The 21100-nt window shown below is 38.9% G+C and overlaps 1 protein-coding gene across 5 annotated transcripts in view; it reads left to right on the forward strand.

The window, feature by feature from the left end:
* LOC139734043 (uncharacterized) overlaps positions 1–21100 on the forward strand; it is a 58739-nt gene that overhangs the window by 37548 nt on the left and 91 nt on the right. For all 5 annotated transcript variants that reach the window (XM_071644851.1, XM_071644850.1, XM_071644854.1 and 2 more), the window contains 4 exons: positions 3320–3490; positions 13742–13909; positions 14700–14771; positions 15653–21100. The exon at positions 15653–21100 is cut by the window's right edge and continues 91 nt beyond it. In XM_071644851.1, coding sequence (XP_071500952.1) covers positions 3320–3490; positions 13742–13909; positions 14700–14771; positions 15653–15871 — 630 coding nt within the window. In that variant the 3' untranslated portion in view covers positions 15872–21100. The remainder of the gene's footprint in view (positions 1–3319; positions 3491–13741; positions 13910–14699; positions 14772–15652) is intronic.

A 21100-nucleotide genomic window follows, 5' to 3' on the forward strand; every position in this document is an offset into this window, starting at 1 on the left:
ATGAATCTGCTGTTTATAGTCTCGAAAATAAACAATGTAAACATTCTTGTCTAAAACTTCGTGATCTGTTGCCTTTGATCATTAAAGAAATCCTCGTCTGAATGAATGCATAAAACTTTTGTTTTTTATTTTACTTCGCTAGTAGAAGCTTGGAGTGAGAGTGAGATACATTGACATTTTTATCATGAGAAATACAGTAAACCTCGGATAAGTCGACGTCGAGTGAGTCGAAAATCACTTAACTCGAAGCAAAATAAAAAGTCCCGATTTTTCCCTATGTATTTTCTCTAAGAAATATTTGGATAAGCCGAAGTACGAGAGTCGAATTTCGGCTGTGTCGAAGTAAAACATTCAGTCCCTTTTGTACAAAATACACGTAGTTTACATCACTTGAGCCGAAGAAGATTTCTCTGGCATTCTCATTACATTTAGAGGAGAATAAAAAATCGGCAGTCGCAGAACCCCATCCCTGACCTGCTGCAGGTAAGCATGCACACTCACCGTACCGCTCCGCACGCATGTCAAATACATACACATGTATACATGTATATACACAGCACATCGATCCATACTTTATCCATACACACTTCACATCCATACTTTATCCATGTCAAGCCAGAACTCCTTGGTCAACCAATTGCTGCTTTAATATTTTAGTGACAGGCCAAGTGGGCGGAGCTTGTTTGTGTGTGCCCGGCTGGCTGTATAGTTTTGTTCAATGGAGGTGGGATGGGCCTGGGAGAGTGTTTGTCTCATGGTAGGTTGACAGAGATGGCTACCTATGTTGCACCATAGACAAAGCACATGCACATTGCCACATTAGCGCAGACATTCTTAGAACTACGTTTAACTACACTAGTATTGATGCAAATTCCATGTTCAATTTAGAACAAAATAAGAACATTATCTTCAAGAACAGACAAATTTGAATACAAACACACACGGGCACGCACACACACACACACATGCATGCAAATGTACTATAATACATGTACATAACTGTGAGTCGAAAAAAATCGACTCTCGCGAGAGTCGAAGTTCACTTAAGTCGACGCATTTTTGTCAGTCCCGAGAGCTTCGACTCATGCGAGGTTTACTGTATCTTAATATGAGCAGTAATTTACTTATGCCTTAGTTAAGAAATACGCGTTCATGTTTTCAGCCATGTTCAAAGCTTCCGTATTTGCATTAGTCTGACGTTCCTATATTGAATCATTCGTGTGTTTTTGTGACAATAATTTTATCAATATTGTGTTTAATATTCTTAGCATTTTTTATCTTTTGTTTAAAAACAGATTAAAGATCTGACGTTGAGTGTGGGGGGGCTATACCGTAGGGCCAGTGTAGCAGCCAGCAGTACAGCCTTATGGGTCTATAGTATACCGCGTCTTTCGCGCTTCAAAGTGTGTTTCAACATTTTGACCCCTGAATTCCTCTCTGCAGCCACCGAGATGGCTCAATCTTGTCAGGTATGTCAGCTGTAACTACGCACAATTTACATTTTGATTTTGACAGTGAAAATACCTGTGACCTTTAACCATTCTGTCTTCATTGATATGACTCCTGATCGTCTGGAGAATGACCATTTTTACTTGAAAAACAAAAAACACTGAATGACCCCTTGTCTGGTGAGAACTTTGTACTCGCATATACAGAGACTCCAACCCCAAGCTCCTTCTGATCTGGAGATTCTCCCGCCTGAAACCCCTAGCAAACGGGAGACCCAAGTTTATGTGTGCGAAGCGCGAAGTTCCTAGGGTTATAGATGCTCTCTGGTGCTATAAGGCTTATTTTTGCAACTTGATTACGATAGCAATAAGTAAGAAATCCTTTCCAACGGGAGACATTGAGCCAGGGCGGGAGAAATTAAATCTCAAACGGGAGAACGGGAGATTTTTCAAAAGTGGGTTTTCGGCGGGAGATCTCCCGTCGAAAACGGGAGAGTTGGAGTCTCTGCATATATTTCCTCGAACATTGAACTCAGTCTATGAGTTTTTGCTTTTTTTTTTCTCGTCTGTATTAATATCGCTGGTCTTTTCCCGCATTAGCCCCTTGAACGTGTGGAGGGAAATAGTTTTGTTCTTTTTATTAACACGCAATTATTATCCTTCTAATGGCATCAGTACAAATGTAATCATTGGTATGGTTATTGTTATTATTGTTATCATTACTGCTATTGCTGTGGTAATGATCATTACTATTAACGCTATTACTCGTAGGAGTGATATTCCATCATCATTATTCTGTCCGCTGCATGCATTTGACAGTAACCCATCTCCAATGCCTCCCAGAGAATAGGACGAGTGCACTTTGAGTGCAAGTTTTAGTGGTATGCAAGTGACGGGGAAATAAACTAGTCAGTTGAAAAGTACATAGTTCAGCGCGTATTCTGCTTAATTCAATGACCCCATGAAATAAAGCGAATTGAGTTGTTTCAGCATCGTCTCTCCCGATCTCATTATCTTGATAAACAATGTGCCACTATAAGTAAGTTGTATATACACCCATTTTATGGGTAACATTCAGTTGCAAAGTTTGCTCATAATAGTATTTACGGCACTGCCCCTGTACCTCTTGGCTGACGAAATCTACTTTTGTACATGTTGCTTTTCTTATGCTGTACATATCAAAGATGAAAGAGAGGGATTTGATTTAACTTTGACCACAACGAAAACTTATGCATTTTTTTTTCATACGGCGCGTGAATAAGGAATGGACGGCAGAATTTGACTGAAATCTAAACTGAGACAGAAAATAAAACAGTACAAAACTGTGGGAGCGAAAGATTATCGTAATTGGTCTTTTGACTTACTCCCTGAGGTGACTCGATTAGGACACTGTTTTGTGTGCATTAAATAGCAATACACATTTCCTCCTGCTTTAGAAATTGTTAGATCCAGCGGCCTGCCATTTATGTGTGTGTGTTTACCAGAAGGTCCAGGAGTCCAAGGCTCAGTAAACCCCCAAAACAGAGACAATGATAACATTCCCGTCTTGAATCTTACCCTCTTTCTATGAATCATTGATTTAAAGATCCTAGCCTAATGAACTGTGCCAGTCTATTCTTTGTACTGTATAACGCCTTGCTGTGAAAGATTTTATTAAATCTCATTCAGTGAAATTTTTACTGGAGTTTATACGTAGGTAGCGGCCTATGTGCGTAAAGCATAATCCCGGCTTTTGCATTAAGTTTGCATTGATCATTCTAATACGTACCTAAATTGAATTATTTATGCTGTTTTTGTTTTCATTTGTCAATTAATTCATTCCTCTTTAACTCTGTGGTTTTTGTTGTGTTTATCGAAAAAAAAAAAAACAGATTCGAGACCTGACGTTGACTCATAAGATATGGAATAAGAAAGATCTCATCGAATTCGAATCCTCTACGAAAGAAGGCCTAGCCCGATGGGTCTGTACAATGCCACGTCTTTCGCGCTTCAGTGTGAAAGTCGACTTCACAGACAATCACATGACAGAGGAGAATTGTCTGGTATGTTATTTGTGACTTCATAATCATGCAAAATTCACATTTGGCAGTGCAAATTGTACCTGTGAGTTCCGGCTGGTCTTTTTTCTTTGATATGACTACCGATTTTCTGGAAATACACAAATTTCCCTAAAGAATAAACAAAAACAAAAAACCGAATTCACCACATGTCACTTAAAGGTAGGGAATACCTTTTACAGACCTCCCAAAATGCAGCAAAACATTAAATATGAACCTCAGGGGACTTGTTTAGGCCACTGCTGAGAAATTTGGAAGTCAACAGTTATCTACAATTTGAATAATGCACAAAACTCAACTACTCAGTAGTTCTGTGTGTCAGCCACACTTATAAAGCTTTTTTGTTGCAGTCTTCTGTATTTTTTATCTATAAACACAAATCTAAAAGTATAAGAGCTGATGTAATAACATATAGAGTGTGTGGCAAGAATGTATATAGAAATGTTTGTAAATTTTGGTGAACTTTCTTCACAAAATGTACATGATGGACACACATGCAGTGCATGGGTCTGCAAAGGTAGCCTAGTAATGTACTGGAATTTACGGTGAGCCCCGAAAAAAATTAAATTCAAAATCTAACGGTCAATAAAAATGTACTAAATGTTACCTTCCACTTTCAATACTTTATGGGAGTTTCTAAAATAATACTCTCTTCAACATACCACTGTATTTATACAACTCTTCATGTAAGGCATGCAAATGGGATTTCCTACCTTTAAACCTTCGTCCTGCATGTGGAATGATCCCCGTGCACATTGACCTCATTTTGTGAGCATTTCCTTGTGTATAACGCTATGTCTTTCAGCACATCAGAATGTACGGAGAAGAAGATGTTATCAGTATACAAATAATGAATGTTTATGAGTGCAATGGACAGAATATGTCATGAGGTGAAAGATGAAATGATCCATTCAACTTGGCTGCGCCTCTCGTTGAATGGATCAAACATTTCATTTTTCACCGAATGAAATATCATCTCCATTGCAAGAATGAAAAACATTTATTATTTAATTTATATAACGCCTGCAATGATGTTTTATTAATTCAGAAACAAGAGAGAATCTGAAATCGCGAGAGTGCTCACTGAGCGCTTTATGCTAGCGCCGTGTCACACCTTTCCGGGCATAGTTGGGGGCCTAAGGTCTCAAAATGGGTTGTTTGGTTCAGATTCTTCCAAAAGCACCAAATTTGGCTCATAGGTCCCTTGTACCATACTCTTTCGATTTTTGATGGGCGCCAAGACTTAAAACCCTTGGGGCCGCCATATTGGTGAAATCCACTATGTCCGTCATCCGGGTTATGAAAAGGTTGATTATAAGTGATGAATCCCATGTGGAAGATTTTGCGGGGTTAATAGAGAATTCAAGGGTACTCCTATTTTGTCCCATTTGTCATCTCTCCCATACTCCTTCAATGGTTAATTAGGGCCAAGAGCGGTTCCATCCCCCTACATGTCAATAATGATTATGACAAATGAATAAAAAAATATATCTAATATATATATATATATATATATATATATACAAAGTCCATGTATATATTGAAAACTTGAGCACAGAAAACGGGCTTCCATCGGTTTCGTTAACTTTTATCATTTCCTTTGCTCAAAGTTTTCACTATTTATCATTTGTTACTGGTCAGTTTTCCCTTTGTATCTATCTATACAGTGCGTATAAAAAAAACGCAACAAGATTTGATTTCGAATTTGTGAAGATTGTGTTAACTTTACACCAAAGTCAGTAGCAACATCTTAAAGCCGCATATCTCCTATTTCCAGTGATATCTTATTCATTCTTACACGGTCATGGATGGCTGAGTAATCATTCTTTTTGGACAATGGGTCAAATTGGGCTTGGGACCAAGTTTCAGTTTCTGCATTTAACTATGACGTCGATTTTCGTAGAGAAAAGCTGAATTTCTGCACTGGACTTTGTGGAAACGGTTTGCTCCTAGGGCCCTTCTTCTTTGAAAACAACATGAACGGAAATGGATACTTACAAATGTTAAATGAAAAAGTGATTCCTGAATTAATGAAAAAATTTTTCTGTGCAACAAAGGGGTGTGTTCAGGTGCCTATGGTGGGCACAGGATGGCGCACCAGCCCATCGACTAGTTGCAGTAAGAAACAGATTGGCTGAGGTATTTGGAAATTGGGTGATTGCCTTCTATCATGATGTGGAGTGGCCACCACGATCTCCGGATCTGACTTGTGACTTTTATTTTGGGGTTATCTCAACAGCAAAGTGTTCATTACCCTTCAACCTGACATTGCAACTCTGAGACAAAGAATCACTAATGAATTTGAAGCTCTACGCCATCAAGCCACAATGATTCGCAGGGCTGTGCGTGAGATGGAGAAAAGAGCTAATCTCTGTGTGGAAAGGAATGGTGGCCATGTTGAGGGGCATGGAATGTAGTGTTAAAAAGAGATACTAGTATCCGAAAGAAGACAATGGTAAGTTGCGATCATTAATTTCATCAATTTCATTAATTGCGATCATTAGTTTCATTAAAATTAATTTCATTATTCCATTTGTTTAGTTAATTTCTAATAAGGTGCATTGATTCTTGCATTACCTAAACTTGGTCCCAAGTCCAATTTGACCCTCTGTCCAAAAAGAATGACTACTCAGCCATCCATGACCGTGTATGAATAAATGAGATATCATTGGAAAGAGAAGATATGTGGCTTTAAGATGTTGCAACTCACTTTGGTGTAAATTTAACACAATCTTCACAAATTTGAAATCAAATCTTGTGGCGTTTTTTTTTTATACGCACTTTAGATATATATATATATATATATATACACTGTATATATACGGCCGCTATCCTATTCCAAGGTGCTGAATTAGGGTGCAAGGACAATGAGGGTAATAAACACACATAATCTATTTTGTCTGGATATGATAGCCCGTATGCAACTAGCTGGTCAGTTTGTATATTTGGCCAGTTGTATGTACTTATGCACCTTGAGTTTTCCGACAACGGAATGCCGATTCGGGATCTTTTCATGTGTCTGGGTTTGTGATTCTTTCACAAACGGGACTTCCACATATTTATATTCTAGTGAAGGGAGGTGCAAAGTGTTGTGACTCTATTAGAGGGGACGGTATAACAACTCACACCATTGCTCAGCTAGACTTGAGATAAGTGGGATTCGAACCCGCGCCGGAACACAAGTCATACGCTACCGACTGAGCCACCTCGTCACCGTTCATGGTCAATTATACAGCTTTCCAGCTAGCAAGCGATATGATTCTCCTCCTAGTGAAATTGGTGTATGCTTTCTTTCCCTTGACAAGACAGCTTCTGCTTCTGTAGTGAAGGAAGCAATGGCCGAAGCTTAGATTAGGGAATTGAGCTCCTCAATCCAGGTGAGACCAGCATTCTAGGGACAGTTAACTAAATTCGATCATTAGAGTCCTTTAAATGCAGTATCTTATCAGAGTAGGTGAAGACAATTCAGCTGAAGGTTTTTTCTTTTCTTTTTTTTACTCTCTTTTTATCAAACGAAACCGTTTCTTTACTGAGCGCAAATGGCGCAAATGACTAGGGAAACTGAACACCTATTAATGTTGTATGGGATACTGATCCTAAAGAAAATAATCTTAACGTTTTTTTCGCAGCAACAATTTGCAGTCCTCTGACAAGAGATGGTGATGGCACCATATTACGGCACATTTTGGTAAATCGGCGCATTTTAGTAAATTACCAAAATGTGCAAGTTACCAAAATGTGCCGTCACTATGTCACGGCACATTTTGGTAATTTACCAAAATGTGCCGATAGTGCACCTATACCTGACGGGATCAACTGTTACCAAAGTGTGCAGTTAAAAGTGGATTTGCCTGCACATTTTGGACAATCTGCACATTTTGGTAACTGAACTAAAAATCCATGGATGGGCTTGAGATTTATAATACGGTCAAGGAGTTAAGGTGATAGGATCCTGCAGTAAAGACAGGCAAGACACTTCTTTAGCTCACCCGAGCTGAAGGCTCGAGTAAGCTATTGCGATTGCTTTTCGTGCGGGTATGCTGTGTGACCTGCGTGCCAGGTGCGTGGGGCTGACAAGTCAGTGAAGGAATTCCTCTGAAGGAATGGCAGAAGTACCACAGACAACAGAATGTCATTGATTTAGCCACATACGGGGACTGCGAAATACATACGTGGGAGTTGCCTGCGAGGTGCTGCCGCTAAGGGCCTCCTACTGGCGTTCTGCATGTACCTCTGTGGGCAATTCCCACGGCTCACCTGGAAAAAGTTTTGGTCATCATGTAAACTTAGCTGCGGGTAAATCGGACTTGCGTGCGCACCTTCGGGCAAATACAGGCGAAATAATTTTCCTGCGTGCTGGAAAAACCTTACTCGCAACAAGCCCGCGTAGCTTGCCCGGAAAGGTGTGACACGGCCTTTAGGCTGCCGAACTCATTCGGTGGGGACAAAAACCAACTGCAATTACAATTTGTTTTTTGTGATGAAAGTGGAGGAGCAGAAAGTTACCAAAATGTGCCGTCAATGTCCTGCACATTTTGGTAACTTTACCAAAGTGTGCAGTTACCAAAACGTGCCGTAACATAGTTACGGCACATTTTGGTAATTTACCAAAATGTGCAATTTACCAAAATGTGCCGTAACACACCACTCAAATCTCAAATTATGATTGGAACAGCGTAGTGGCTTCCCGAAAATTAAGATTGAAAAATGAAGAATTGCCCTCATTTATCAGCGCACTGACCTCCAAGAATAAAGGGAACGGAAAACTCATCCTGAGCACCTGATTCGAGACGGTAATATCCAACAGAAATTGTGATCTCACAACCCTTTAGCTTTCCAAAAACTTAGATGCGATCTACACAAAGATATCCTTACATAGGATGAAATGTTTTCTGAAAGCATTTTCTAAAAAACAGCATACAATCGCACGGATGACCATAACATCACATTTTCGGTAGTCTGATTTTTTTTCTCCTTTTTTTTTTTGGTTAAATACCTTTGATCTGAGAGAGTTACGGGTGGGTCGTGGTATTGGAAAGGTAAAGGCAATTTCAGCTCTTTCCTGTACAACATACCTCTCTTCCATATTCCAAAATGAGGCACTGACATGGTGCGACATTACTTCTGACTTGCTTTGATGTGGCATGCATAATGCCTAAGAAGTATGGGTCAGCAAACCAGAGCTCACTGACACATTAACTACTTTAATAATTGTGCTCATGTCGAGCAAGGACTGATGAGCAACAAGGTTTATGAGGCAGCCAGGGCCAACGAGGGTAGGCATCATCTCGTCATAACATGGGAGCAGATCAGAAACCACCCTATCTGCTCAAGCGGCGTTGTATCAACATTCGAAGATAAGTGCTGCTACAAGTGAGTTTCTACTGGAATCATGACAGCATGGGTCATGATGTGATCCCTGACTTCAGGGAGCAGAGTTGGAGTAAAGATGGCACAGGTACATGGCAATTACTAGAACTATCAGCCACTCTCCGCAATACTTCAGTACCAAATTTCATTCTTCTGCACTACAGCTGTTTCAAGGCATGCATTGGGAGGTGGAAAACATGGAAATGGAAAAAAAGAATGAATGAAGTGAATGAATGAATGAATGAATGAATGAATGAATTAAAGTGAAACTGCACAATGTAGAGCACGTGTCAGACGAGCCATGGTCAGTAGTTTGATATTGCTGCAAATTTAAAGTGAGGTCGGGGGTGATTGAGGGCCTATCTGAGGAGGAGGAGACATTGTTGCAATGCCAGATCTCGGAGAGATTATTTTCGCTGTCACAACTTATGCGATTTCAAGGGCGACGTCCGAGACGTCTTCAAACAAAGGGACAACTTATTTGCTTGGAAGTCACGGAAATGTTGGCACGGCTTTTGCAGTCGCAGGGACTTATCAGAGACGTCTTTTCTTACCAACTTCTCCATTTCGTCGCCTTTATGTTATTACGGTCTCCACAAGATGCGGGGACATCTCGAAGATGTTGCAGACAAATTTAGTCCCCACGACATGGCCACGGTGGTGGAGACTTCGCAGAGACGTCTCTGAGACAAGCTGGAAGACGGAAATAGTTTCTGCAAAATTCGAAAATGTTCGATTCTCCTGCGAATCCAGGAGATTGAGCTTGTCTCCTTGAGACGTGCGTCGTAGAGATGTTGCGGAGAGTAGAGTTGCAACCTGTAGTCTTCAGACCAACGAGATAGGAACTTTTTTTTTAACGAAATTTTTGTGATGTCATACCCTTTTGCGTCCAAGCACTTTGGATAGAATCTTAATAGACGTTAGACGGTGTTATGAAAAATGTACTATAGCATACATATCTAATCTGTACCTTGTTAATGGCGTCACTGTGGCTCCTGTGAAATATGCTTGTTTCGTACATGGCGTCACCAGGACCGTCATATTCTCTGAACGGCATGTTTAGCTGTGGAAGCACATACGATTTCCTATAAGGACTTTAGAATCGAACTTTCTCACACAAGTTCGAAAATTGCAAATTTATGCCAACCTGATGTAGTAAAAACTCTCTTAAACATGACAGAATTATTTCTTTTTTCATCCAGATTAGGAGTGATCTTCATAATTACTATTCCATTGAATTTAAATCTGAATTATGAAAATCTATTGTGATTGAGGATCCTTGAACTACAACAGAATAATAAGAAACACTTCTCTCTTTAGTGGCAACGTCAAGAACGCTGGTAATAAAAAGAGTAACCCTCCCCTTCTTGCTAAACTATTAATATATTATCTAGCAATATGATTCTATTTTCATATAAGTATATGTTTTTTATCGCATTCCTTGCAGATGAAGATGAAAATAATAATCCAATAGTCAAATCTTGTTAACTCTTTTAAAGGGCATTACCCATAATTCTAATTAACTCCTTTGGCTGTAATTAAAGCAAATGCAATCATATTGTATTCTGCAGATATGACCAGTCAGTGGGGACATTTCCTCTTGGCGCCTGTAAAAATAAAATAAAAAATAGAATGATTTTGAAATGAACTATGAGATTTCATAGCTTTACACTGGACAGAACCTCACTTAAAAGCTTGTGTAGCCATGTAATAACAGGCCATAACTGAAATGATGCAGAAAAGAAATTACCGTAAGTAGGGCCTAATCATTGAAAATGAAATTGAAGGGTTAAGTCTTCAAATTTAATTGTGAACTAAGGATCTGAGTAAGATCCCTTGAACCTAAATACTCTCAGAAAGGGGCTCTTATCTTAATTCATGAGTGTATACCTAGTGTTTGAAATCTTTAACACGAAAGCAGATATGTTGATGTTACTCGGGAGAAAGCCCACCCCTCCCTCTCCCACAGCCCTCAACAACTGCAATTCTATCAGCAAGGCTGGCATTCCTGCTATATTGACTATAGGCAAGCCATTTTCAAATTACCTATTGTGAATATAATGGTTTGACCCCAAATGACCTTTAGGGAGACCTTATGAGGAAAAGTTGACATCATACCATAAAAACAACTTTAGAATCGAAGTCCTTGACCCATAAAACCTCTAACGCTGACTTTTCAAATTATTGTAACACTTTAAAGGTTTTTAATTGTTTTACTGGCCTTTTAACGTAGGTGACAGCTATATTGGATTTTGTAAATATGCAGCCCCGGAGGGCGCCCTTCACAAGAAATATGCCTTTTTTTTCCAGCCGTCCACAACTGCAGTTCTATTATTTAAGGCTGGCATTCCTGGAATATTGACCATGGGCAAGCCATTTTTTTTCAATAACCTTTTATGAATACAATGGCTGACCCCTAAATAACCTTTAAGTGACCTTATAAGGAAAAATTGACTTCAGTCCATAAAAACAACTTTAGATTAAAATTCTTTGACCTAGAAAACTTCTTACCCTGACTTTTTAACTGATTGTAACCCTTTTATGTTTTCAATTGCAAGTGACCTTTAAACCTACATGGCGGCCATATTGGATGTTGCCAATATGGCCGCCCCAGAGGGCGCCCTTCTTGGCGCCCATCAAGAATCGAAATAGTATGGTTTGGGCTACATGTGTGCCAAATTTTGGTGCTTTTGGAAGAATTTGAACCAAAAATCCCCTGCGCCCCCCCCCCCCCTCCCCCACTAGCAAGCTACGCGGGCTTGTGGCGAGGAGGTATAGTTTCCAGCACGTAGAAGATTTTCCACGGGCGAACAAGAATGTTTGCAATTTTCGCACTTGTTACTTACCTACTATACGCGTGCTACTTAGCTTCTACTTGCGTGCATTCCGTGTGACCTGCGTGAGAACTTTGAAACCGATCCGTTTCTGTTACGAGCGACTTATGGGTATTGAGAAGTACCTTCGTTGGAGTTGCCTGCGAGATGCTGCCGGGAAGGGTCTCCTACTGGTGCTCTGCGTGTACCTCTGCGAGCGAACCCCCACGACTCACTCGGAACAAGTTTTGAGCATGCCCAAGGCCTTGTCATACCGTATCTGGGGAAGTTTTGCTACTTGACTTGCCGGGAAACAAATTTTCTACCCGGCGCTCTCCGCAGTTGGTCCGTACCTGACAGTACCTAACGCGTATCTCGTCTGTAGTTTCCCGGAGGTTCTCACGCAAGTCCGATTTAGCCGCAACTAAGTTTTGAGCATGAACAAAACTTTTTTTTCCGGGTGAGCCGCGGGGATGCCCGGAGAGGTCCACACAGAACGCCGGTGGGAGGCCCTTAGCGGCCGCACTTCGCAGGCAACTCCCACGCAGGTACTTCGCAGTCCCCGTATGCAGCCAAGATAATGACATTCCGTGGGACTTTGTCATTCATTCAGAGGAATTCCTTCACCGAGTTGTCATCCCGCACGCGACTGGTACAAAGGTCACACAGTATACCCGCAAGTATATAATTTAAGTAGAACGCGTGCAACAAGTAAGACACATGCACTGACAAATCCTTGTTCGCCCTCAGAAATTGCCGGTATGCTGGAAAATCCCTACACGCAACAAGCCTGCGTAGCTTGCCCGGAAAGGTGTGACAGGGCCTAAACATGGCTGCGGGTAAAAAGATTTGCGTGCTTTGCGAGTCGCACGCAAGGCTTGCCCGGAAAGGTGTGACACGGCCTTTACACAAAGCAAACGCAAGCGTTTTACACGCATAGTGTGCCGGGCTCTAAGCGAGCGTGCAATGGAGCAAATCGATTGGATCCAAAATTGCACGGTAAATGGAGCCACAATTGCACGGATGATGACGTCATAGTGAAATGGGTTGAATGATCAATGTCAAACAACCAATCAAATGACAAGGATCTCTTCAGGCGTTATATAAAATGTGATAATGCATGTTATTGTCATCAACACACCATTGTTATTCAGGTCAATACTGATAAGTATGTGAGTACATGTACTGTACCATTGTTCTGTTGGAACTGTTATTATAACAATAAATGTTGTTTTATTATGATTTTTTTTATTTCACTGGTATCAGTGATATTGCCATCATTATTTTGCATACGCTGCTTGTAACAGTGACTTGTTTACATAAATGCTACCCAGAGAAGAGGATAGGTTCACTCTTCTGATGGGTGAAGGTTGTAGTGGAATAACTTGTGTAATGGTCAGTTGTAAAGTACTTAGTAATTGATAACATTATTTGAAGAAATTTCACCACACAAGTTAGAGCTATCACATGTAGTAATATTATGATGGTGGTTTTCTTTCTTCCTGCAAATTGGATAATACTTCATTGGGTAGTAATTGATTTATCATTTTCATGAATGTCGTAGAAAATATTGACCTTTTTACCCAGGACATCTTCCTTAATTCGGTGCCCGATGAAATGAAACAAGGAGGATTGTATCAGCATTATAGAATCATACCAAAACGTGTACAAGATAGCAAAATAATCCCTTACTATTGTTTTTTTTTCCTGTTACTATAAGTAAACTATCATTTTCTCCATACCTCACGACTAACAGGTCATATCATGCCAGTCATAGACAGAAGGCGTGGGATACACACACTTTTTGGCTCTACGAAAAAGAAGAAAGGGAGGGGGGATAGAAAACTCGCAAGAATATACCCATAACTTTAGAGGGTTTAACCTCGAAGGGGGGGGGTAAACATTGAACCTTGATCCATCTAACCAGATGCACTATACTTCCTCAGGCAGTTAGGTGAAACTTTTACATGGGTATAATAACCACCATGAATAGTTTCACATCATAATACCGCAACAGAGCAATGACATTTGACATGTTTGATATGTTCTTCAGATCATAGACTTTGTTCTGGACTTTGGCAGCAGTTCGTTTTCAGAGCAGGCAGTAGCAAACTTGGCTCAATTCCTGCGTCACATGCCCCGTCTTCTACTTACCAATCTCACCTTGCCTGAACTCCTGCCCAGGATGTTAGCATCATTAGCCACAAGTTGCAGTGTAAATGTAAGACTAGTGATATATGCTTTGCTATCTGTATGTAGATATTTACTGTATGTATGTTCCACATAGTAGGCCAACAGGATGATATGACTGACAGTACATTGAACGATTCAGTCTGTGTGTGGGCAAAGGGTCTTCCGATATCCTCTTGCATAAATGAAGAGTTTGTTCGCAAAAACCGATAAGTCCATATTTGCCAAATGGAGATATTTGCGATTAAAGGTAAAGAAAAATAAAGAGAATAATACGAAAATTTTTGCTTCTTTTAACCATAACTTCAAAATGTATACCTTTGAATGTAGGGACCAATATATCATTTAAAAGCTATTATTTTGTACTTTATGACAGAGACCGTACTTCAAAATCTTCAAAAATGGACTTATCGGTTTTTGCGAACAAACTCTTCAAATTTTCAATAATACATTCACTCTACTGACTTGCATTGTTCCTAGTATTAATCAAACAACTACACTACATTGTAATGTGTCCCTGCCAGTCTGTTCCTAAATCGATTGGGGTCTATCACATGAAAGTGCATCGAAACGGTTTTATTAGCCACAATACTATATCAATCCATTTGATTGACTTTCTAGGAAAAGGGATCGATTTGGTGACAGAAATGAGAAAATGCGATCATTCCAAAATGCAAGATCTTTAGAATTAATTGTTATTTTCACAAAGAAATTTTATTCAAATGTAAATATTCAAGTATAAATGAAACATAAGCATTCAGGTATAAATACCGGGGTAAATAAGGTTCTAAATTGTCTATTTTCGTGTTTGTATGTTACAGCTGAAGAGCATCACTATCGATGGAAAGCCGAGAAACGAGTTTCTCACTGACAGTCAACAAAGCGCGACACGGGTAAACATTTTATTTTTCCGTTTCGTGTCTCTGTCTCTTTCTTAACACATAGATGAAGCAGAGTGTGTCACACTATTCGTAACTATATGTGAGCCTGTGTTATACAGTAATTGAGAGATTAACAATAAAGCCATAATATTACAGAGGAGAACAGTGGGAGACTGATACGTATTGTGTTTATACAATATACAATGTAATGTATAATAGCAAGGGCACAGGTTTCCTATTGCCAGTTACTGTTATTTTAGCCTCATTTTATCCCATACACCTTATTGTAATTATTATGATCATCTCCTTAAATTACTATCTTAGCTCTTGACATAGTTAGCTCACCTTATAATAGCTAAAGCCTCAATTTAGAAGTTAGATATTGCGACCATTTATCGTATGGCGTCCGTCATGTGTATTTTTTATATACACTTTCACCGTCCTCCTGGAAACTCCAAACGGATTTTCACTATTAAACTAGGCATGTAGCATCTCTACTGTGAAAGCTTTTGAATTTGTTGAAACCCTCGAAATCAAGGAATCTTCAAAAAGAAAAAAGAAAAAAAAAATCTTCTTCAGAGCCAGAGAGGTGATGTATAGCTAACTCAGCAGCATGAGTCATACATTCGCGACTGTAGTTTTTTTTCTCATCTAAGCTTTGCCCAACTTTTGATACCAAACTTGCGTACACCCGATGCTCGGTTATGGAACATCTATTAAAATCACAAACAATCAGACTGCTGCTGACTATAAAGGGTGACATAAACGGGCCATCTTCATTTAGACGTGTTAGCCTCTGGAACCTTGAATCTCTACCTGCACACTCCTTAGGATCTGATGAAGTACTTTTATTGTATATCACCATACTATTCTCTCTCCTCACTCTAACTCAGAGCCAGAGTGATTCTGGCAGCCTGGAATGTACGAGAAGACGTGAAACGGGCCACGGTTCTGGGCAAGAATGTTCACCAGCTCTGTGCCAACCCGAGAGGAGCAGGGATGAGCCTGTTTTACAGGAAATGGCATCTCGAGATGACCAGGAAAGACGAGCTGGCACACATCGGGAAGGGGAGCAGGACAGGACAGAGAACGAAGTCGAGCCATCAGTGTAGGACATGGAGTAATGGTGTATAGAGTGACAAAGTTGGTATAGGAGTTTGGTGAAGCAGAAGCAAGGATGGGGAGAGACAACTGTGAAGGAAATTAAGGTTTGACAAGAACAGAGAGAAATCTTATGATAAAGCATTGGAAGAGGGAAACCACGCTATAGACGAATCGATAGGCAGGTGCCGTGTTATTCTAATACTAAATCGGAGAAAAGAGGGAGAAGGAACAATAAAAGGGGATGAGAACGAGAAAAGGCGGTTAGAGAAACCACCTGATGGACGATGTTACAACGAGTTTTAGAGAAAATCAACAAACTAGATGTGAACATAAAGAGACGTCAACAGATCTGGTGAAGATAACTATGCAGGGATATTGATGGCAGTTGAATGACGCACACACACCCACACCTACATCCACACAGAAACAGATAGTAAGTCATATCAAGTTGTATTGGAAAGAAAATAAATTACATTTGAGTGGAATCCCCAATATTCTATGAGTAAGGTTGCCGGGTAAGGTTGCGAGAAGTGTACCGTACATCAACCTCCTTCTACGGGAGATCTACACATGTGTCAAGCCCTATACTTGTGTGTGTTTGTGTGTGTGTGTGTGTGTGTTTGATATTCATATCTTTGAATAGTGTTCTTTAGATGTTAAACTATTGTAAACAAGACTGCAACTATGCATTAACATTCCTTTACGCTATGTAATTTTTTTTTTAATATGGTACATCCAGGATTTTGCCAGGATTTTGTGGACACTATGTTTTCATATGCTTTTACGCCGTGTATAACTAAACCTACCAGAATATTTGATTCAGCGTATACAATTATTGATAATATATTCACTAATATTCATTATCCAACTGATCAAGGTATAATAGTTTCGGATATATCTGATCATTTCCCAGTGTTTGCTTCCAGTCCATTTATACTAAATCGCTTTAAGCCTGCAACTTGGGAAATGAATTCTACAGCTCGTGTTATGTCTGAACAAAATATTATAAGATTTAAGGAAAGCCTGTTAAATATTGATTGGTCAGTGGTTCTCAATGCGAATGAGCCTAATGATGCATATGATAAGTTTGTTGATCTGATCGCTCCTCTTTTCTCTTTTCATTTTCCGATAAGATCACAATTTAGATCAAATTATAAAAAGATACCACGATCCCCCTGGATATCGAAATCTTTGTTGAGGTCTATCAATAAGAAAAATAAGCTCTTTTATATATTCAAGTCTCAAAAAAACTGATGCTGCAAAAAGCAAATATACTAGTTATCGTAATGTTCTTACTTCTGTGTTGCGTGAGGCAAAAAAGAAATATTTTTCTTCACTGTTTCTTCTCCATGAGAAGGACATTAAATCCACGTGGAAAGTTATTAATAATGTTCTTCAGAAGAAACGAAATAAATCGGATATCCATAAGATTTGTGTAAATGACATCGAGTTAAGAGATGATAATGAAATCTCTGAAGCGTTTAATTCATATTTTGTGAAGGTTGGATCTAATTTAGCTGATGTTATTCCGGAAACGGATATACCTTTTTCTACGTATTTAAGTCATCGCAATAATCAATCTTTGTTTTTTATGCCTGTATTAGAATGCGAAATTGTTTACATTGTAAATAATCTTAAAGCCAAAAAAAGTACTGGTTATGATGGAATTTCTAATTATCTTCTGAAATATGTTATACATGAGATTGTTGTACCTCTCGCCCATATATTTAATTTGTCATTGCTGAACGGTATAGTGCCTACTAGGATGAAAATCACTAAAGTTATCCCGATATATAAAAAGGGCCGAGAGGACGAACTGGGAAATTATCGACCAATATCGTTATTAACCTCTTTTTCTAAATTACTTGAAAAGATTGTGTACACACGTGTATTCCGATTCTTAAATGACTGTAATGTAATAGATGAAAATCAATTTGGATTTCGTAAAAAGCATTCCACAATTCATGCTATTTTACTCATGATAGAGAAAATTATCAAAGCGATCGATGCCAAGTGTCATACAGTAGGTATCTTTCTTGACTACTCCAAGGCCTTTGACACAATCAACCATGAAATATTTTTATACAAATTACAACACTATGGGATTCGTGGGAGGGCCTTGGAGTGGTTTAGAAGTTACCTTACTGGAAGAACTCAATTTGTTAGTTTGAATGGCCATGTGTCCAGTTCACAGCCTATAACTTGTGGGGTACCGCAAGGATCCCTTTTAGGTCCTTTATTGTTTATTCTTTATATGAATGACTTTCGCAGTTCGTCCTCTCTGCTCTATTTTCTACTTTATGCCGATGACACCAGTATTTTTTATTCAAATCGAAACCCTCATGTTTTACGGAATACCGTAAATACTGAATTAAAATCAGTATCTAAGTGGATTCAGGCTAATAAATTGTAATTGAATTTGACCAAGACAAAATTTATGGTTTTTAGCAATATAATCAATATTTTACCGGGTAAGTTGGTTGTAAACAACGTAGAATTGAACCAGGTGGAATATATAAAATTCCTTGGTCTTTATATTGATTGTAAGTTGACATGGAAAGTTCATGTTGATTCTTTGCGTAAATTATTATCAAAAAATGTAGGTGTTATGTATAAGTTAAAACAGTTTTTTCCTAAACATGCTCTGCATTCATTGTATTCTACTCTATTTTTGCCTTATATAGGTTATGGAATCCTGGCATGGGGAAACTGCTGTACAACTAGACTTAATTCTTTATTATTGATACAGAAAAGAGCTATACGGATAATTAACTTCGCCACATTTTTCGAACACACTAATGTCTTATTCTTTTCCAGTAGAACACTTAAGATCCAGGATTTATATCATTTTAATATCGGGTCATTTATGTATCAATTAAACTCAGGTGGTCTCCCTGATGTGTTTTCTTCGATGTTTGTCAAAAATACTGAAGTTCATTCTTACCCTACTAGACAAAAAGATTCTTTTCATCTTTCTCCTGTACGAACCGTATCTGCTTTAAAAACAATAACCACTACAGGACCTAAATTTTGGAATGAGTTGGATAGAGAAATAATCCAATCTCAGTCTCTTTATTCATTTAAACATAAACTGAAACTAGTTTTTCTGAATTCATATCTATAGCTATTCTTCAATCCTCCTCGATATTCTCTGTTCATACTTCACATTACTGACATTATCGATTATGTAACATGTGCCTCGCTCGTGATTTCTGTATTATCTCCTGAACTTCCTTTGTACACATTTGGTATCTCTGCTATTGTACACTGCATCTGACTTGTACCTCGCTCGGGTGATCACGCAACACTCAAGAAGTCTGTGTCGCGGACATTGTTTTCATTGTTTTCTTTTCTCTTTTTCTTTTTACTTTTTGGCGTTTATATTTCTCCAATTCAGAAATTGTCATTCCTTTAATTACATACCCAAGTAAGAAATAATCTCACATCCGCATCTGGGAATCTACACCCTACAAGCAATGCTTCTATGTAGATTCCTCATATTTCACATGTTTTATTGTCTTACAAGCTGTACGTGACAATTCATCCAGGCTTTTGTATTGTGATGTTTATGTTTTATGTATTTGTTGAAATGTGGAATATGGAACAATAAAAAACAAAACAAAAACAACAAACATCCTAAGCGCGATGTAGAAAATTTTCCAACGTTTTGGAAACCTTCCAGGTATCTTGACAATACAAGTATGGTAAAATATTTTGCACAACCTTAATAATGAAAGACAGGTTCCATGAGGTACATGCACTTAAACCACAAACTTTGAGTGTTATTGTTGTCTTCTTTGGAGAGACTTCCCCTATGCTTTCACACTTCCCTGATGGGTAGAGAGTGGGCGCCATTTTGAAGTTGAGCAGCCTTAACGAAATAGGTTGCCTCTCTTGCCTCCTTGGAATGTGATAGATTGCGCTCTACTGTATGGATGTCCGAGTACGGCCTCGGGACCCTTGTCGGCTCTGTGACACAGTTACCAGCATTGTGTAATCATGTGGCTATTACGTATTGATGATGAAAGCACGCAATCGAAGAAACGGTTGTTAACATTGATACATCTCTTCACGATGTAATCATGCATTCGCACTAATAAAGGTACAGTATAACCAGTTTATCACAATGAAGTGTTTTACTGGTATATCACAATTACAATCTTTAACCTGTAAAGCGGTCATTTTGTGTATTTTTCTTTTAATTTGGATTGGTGAAATAGTCATGCATCGCCACATTTTTAAGTATGAGTTAGTGTTTGTGTATATCATATTGATGTTTTTGTTCACATCCATTTTCCAAGATGCCAAGCTTACCCAGGATGATTAGAAGTTTCCACATGTGAATCAAACCCATGTGTTTTATCTTCGTGGTATATGCATACAGTGTTATTTGTAAGCTTTGTAGTGAATAACAATGAAAGAACACCACGGTGTTTGTTATTTCTTACAGTCAAATAAAATTGTATGTTAGTATAAATGAAGGATATCATTACCAGTCAATTTTCAAATGAGTTTTAAGAGATTGCGATTAGTATTCATGTGCTATATTGTACATCGGACTAGGCGTGTGAGGTCGATCGTACCGACAACTTTTTTTTGGTCCTTTTCACTAGACTAAAATACATTCATTGTCTTCAAGGTTTACCTGCTTGAAAATGACACAAATTCTCATAACTATATGTGCTTGAAAGTTACATTGCTAATGTAGCTTGGAATAATATAGAAAGGAAACGATAAAACAAAGTGACAACCGTGTTTTACGTGCAGAATATGTTCTGGGCACTATTTTATGAAAGTTGTCAGCCCTGCCAAGTTGTCAGTCACTGACAATTGCCATAGAACAGACATTGACAAGAGTGTCTCAAATAATAGAAATTGTCAGAGACTGCCTAACTTGTCGGCGCTGACTAAATTGATGAAACACCCCCTGACCATTTGTGCATTGTTCTTCAAAGAAGCTTACCGGTCTTCACAATTTCAAATAAATGAATTGAGTAAAGTTACAGTTGCCCACCAGCACCTTTTGATGTCCAACAGATTTCAATAATCGTATGAAGTGCTGTTCGATAATGTAGACACCAGTTATGGTGGAAAGAAAAATGCAGGTATTCACTGACAACATGCTGTGACTCTTCCTTGCTCATTTTCACTTTGATATCGGAGTTCATTTTGTGTTTTGTTTCACTGCTGTGTTTACATATGCCTATCCTTTACAGCCATAGAGTCAGCCATAAACA

The sequence above is a fragment of the Diadema antillarum genome, unplaced genomic scaffold (genome assembly GCF_040938485.1).
Source record: "Diadema antillarum isolate AM-2024a unplaced genomic scaffold, OU_Dant_1.0 seq00000507_RagTag, whole genome shotgun sequence".
NCBI classification, from domain to species: Eukaryota; Metazoa; Echinodermata; class Echinoidea; order Diadematoida; family Diadematidae; genus Diadema; species Diadema antillarum.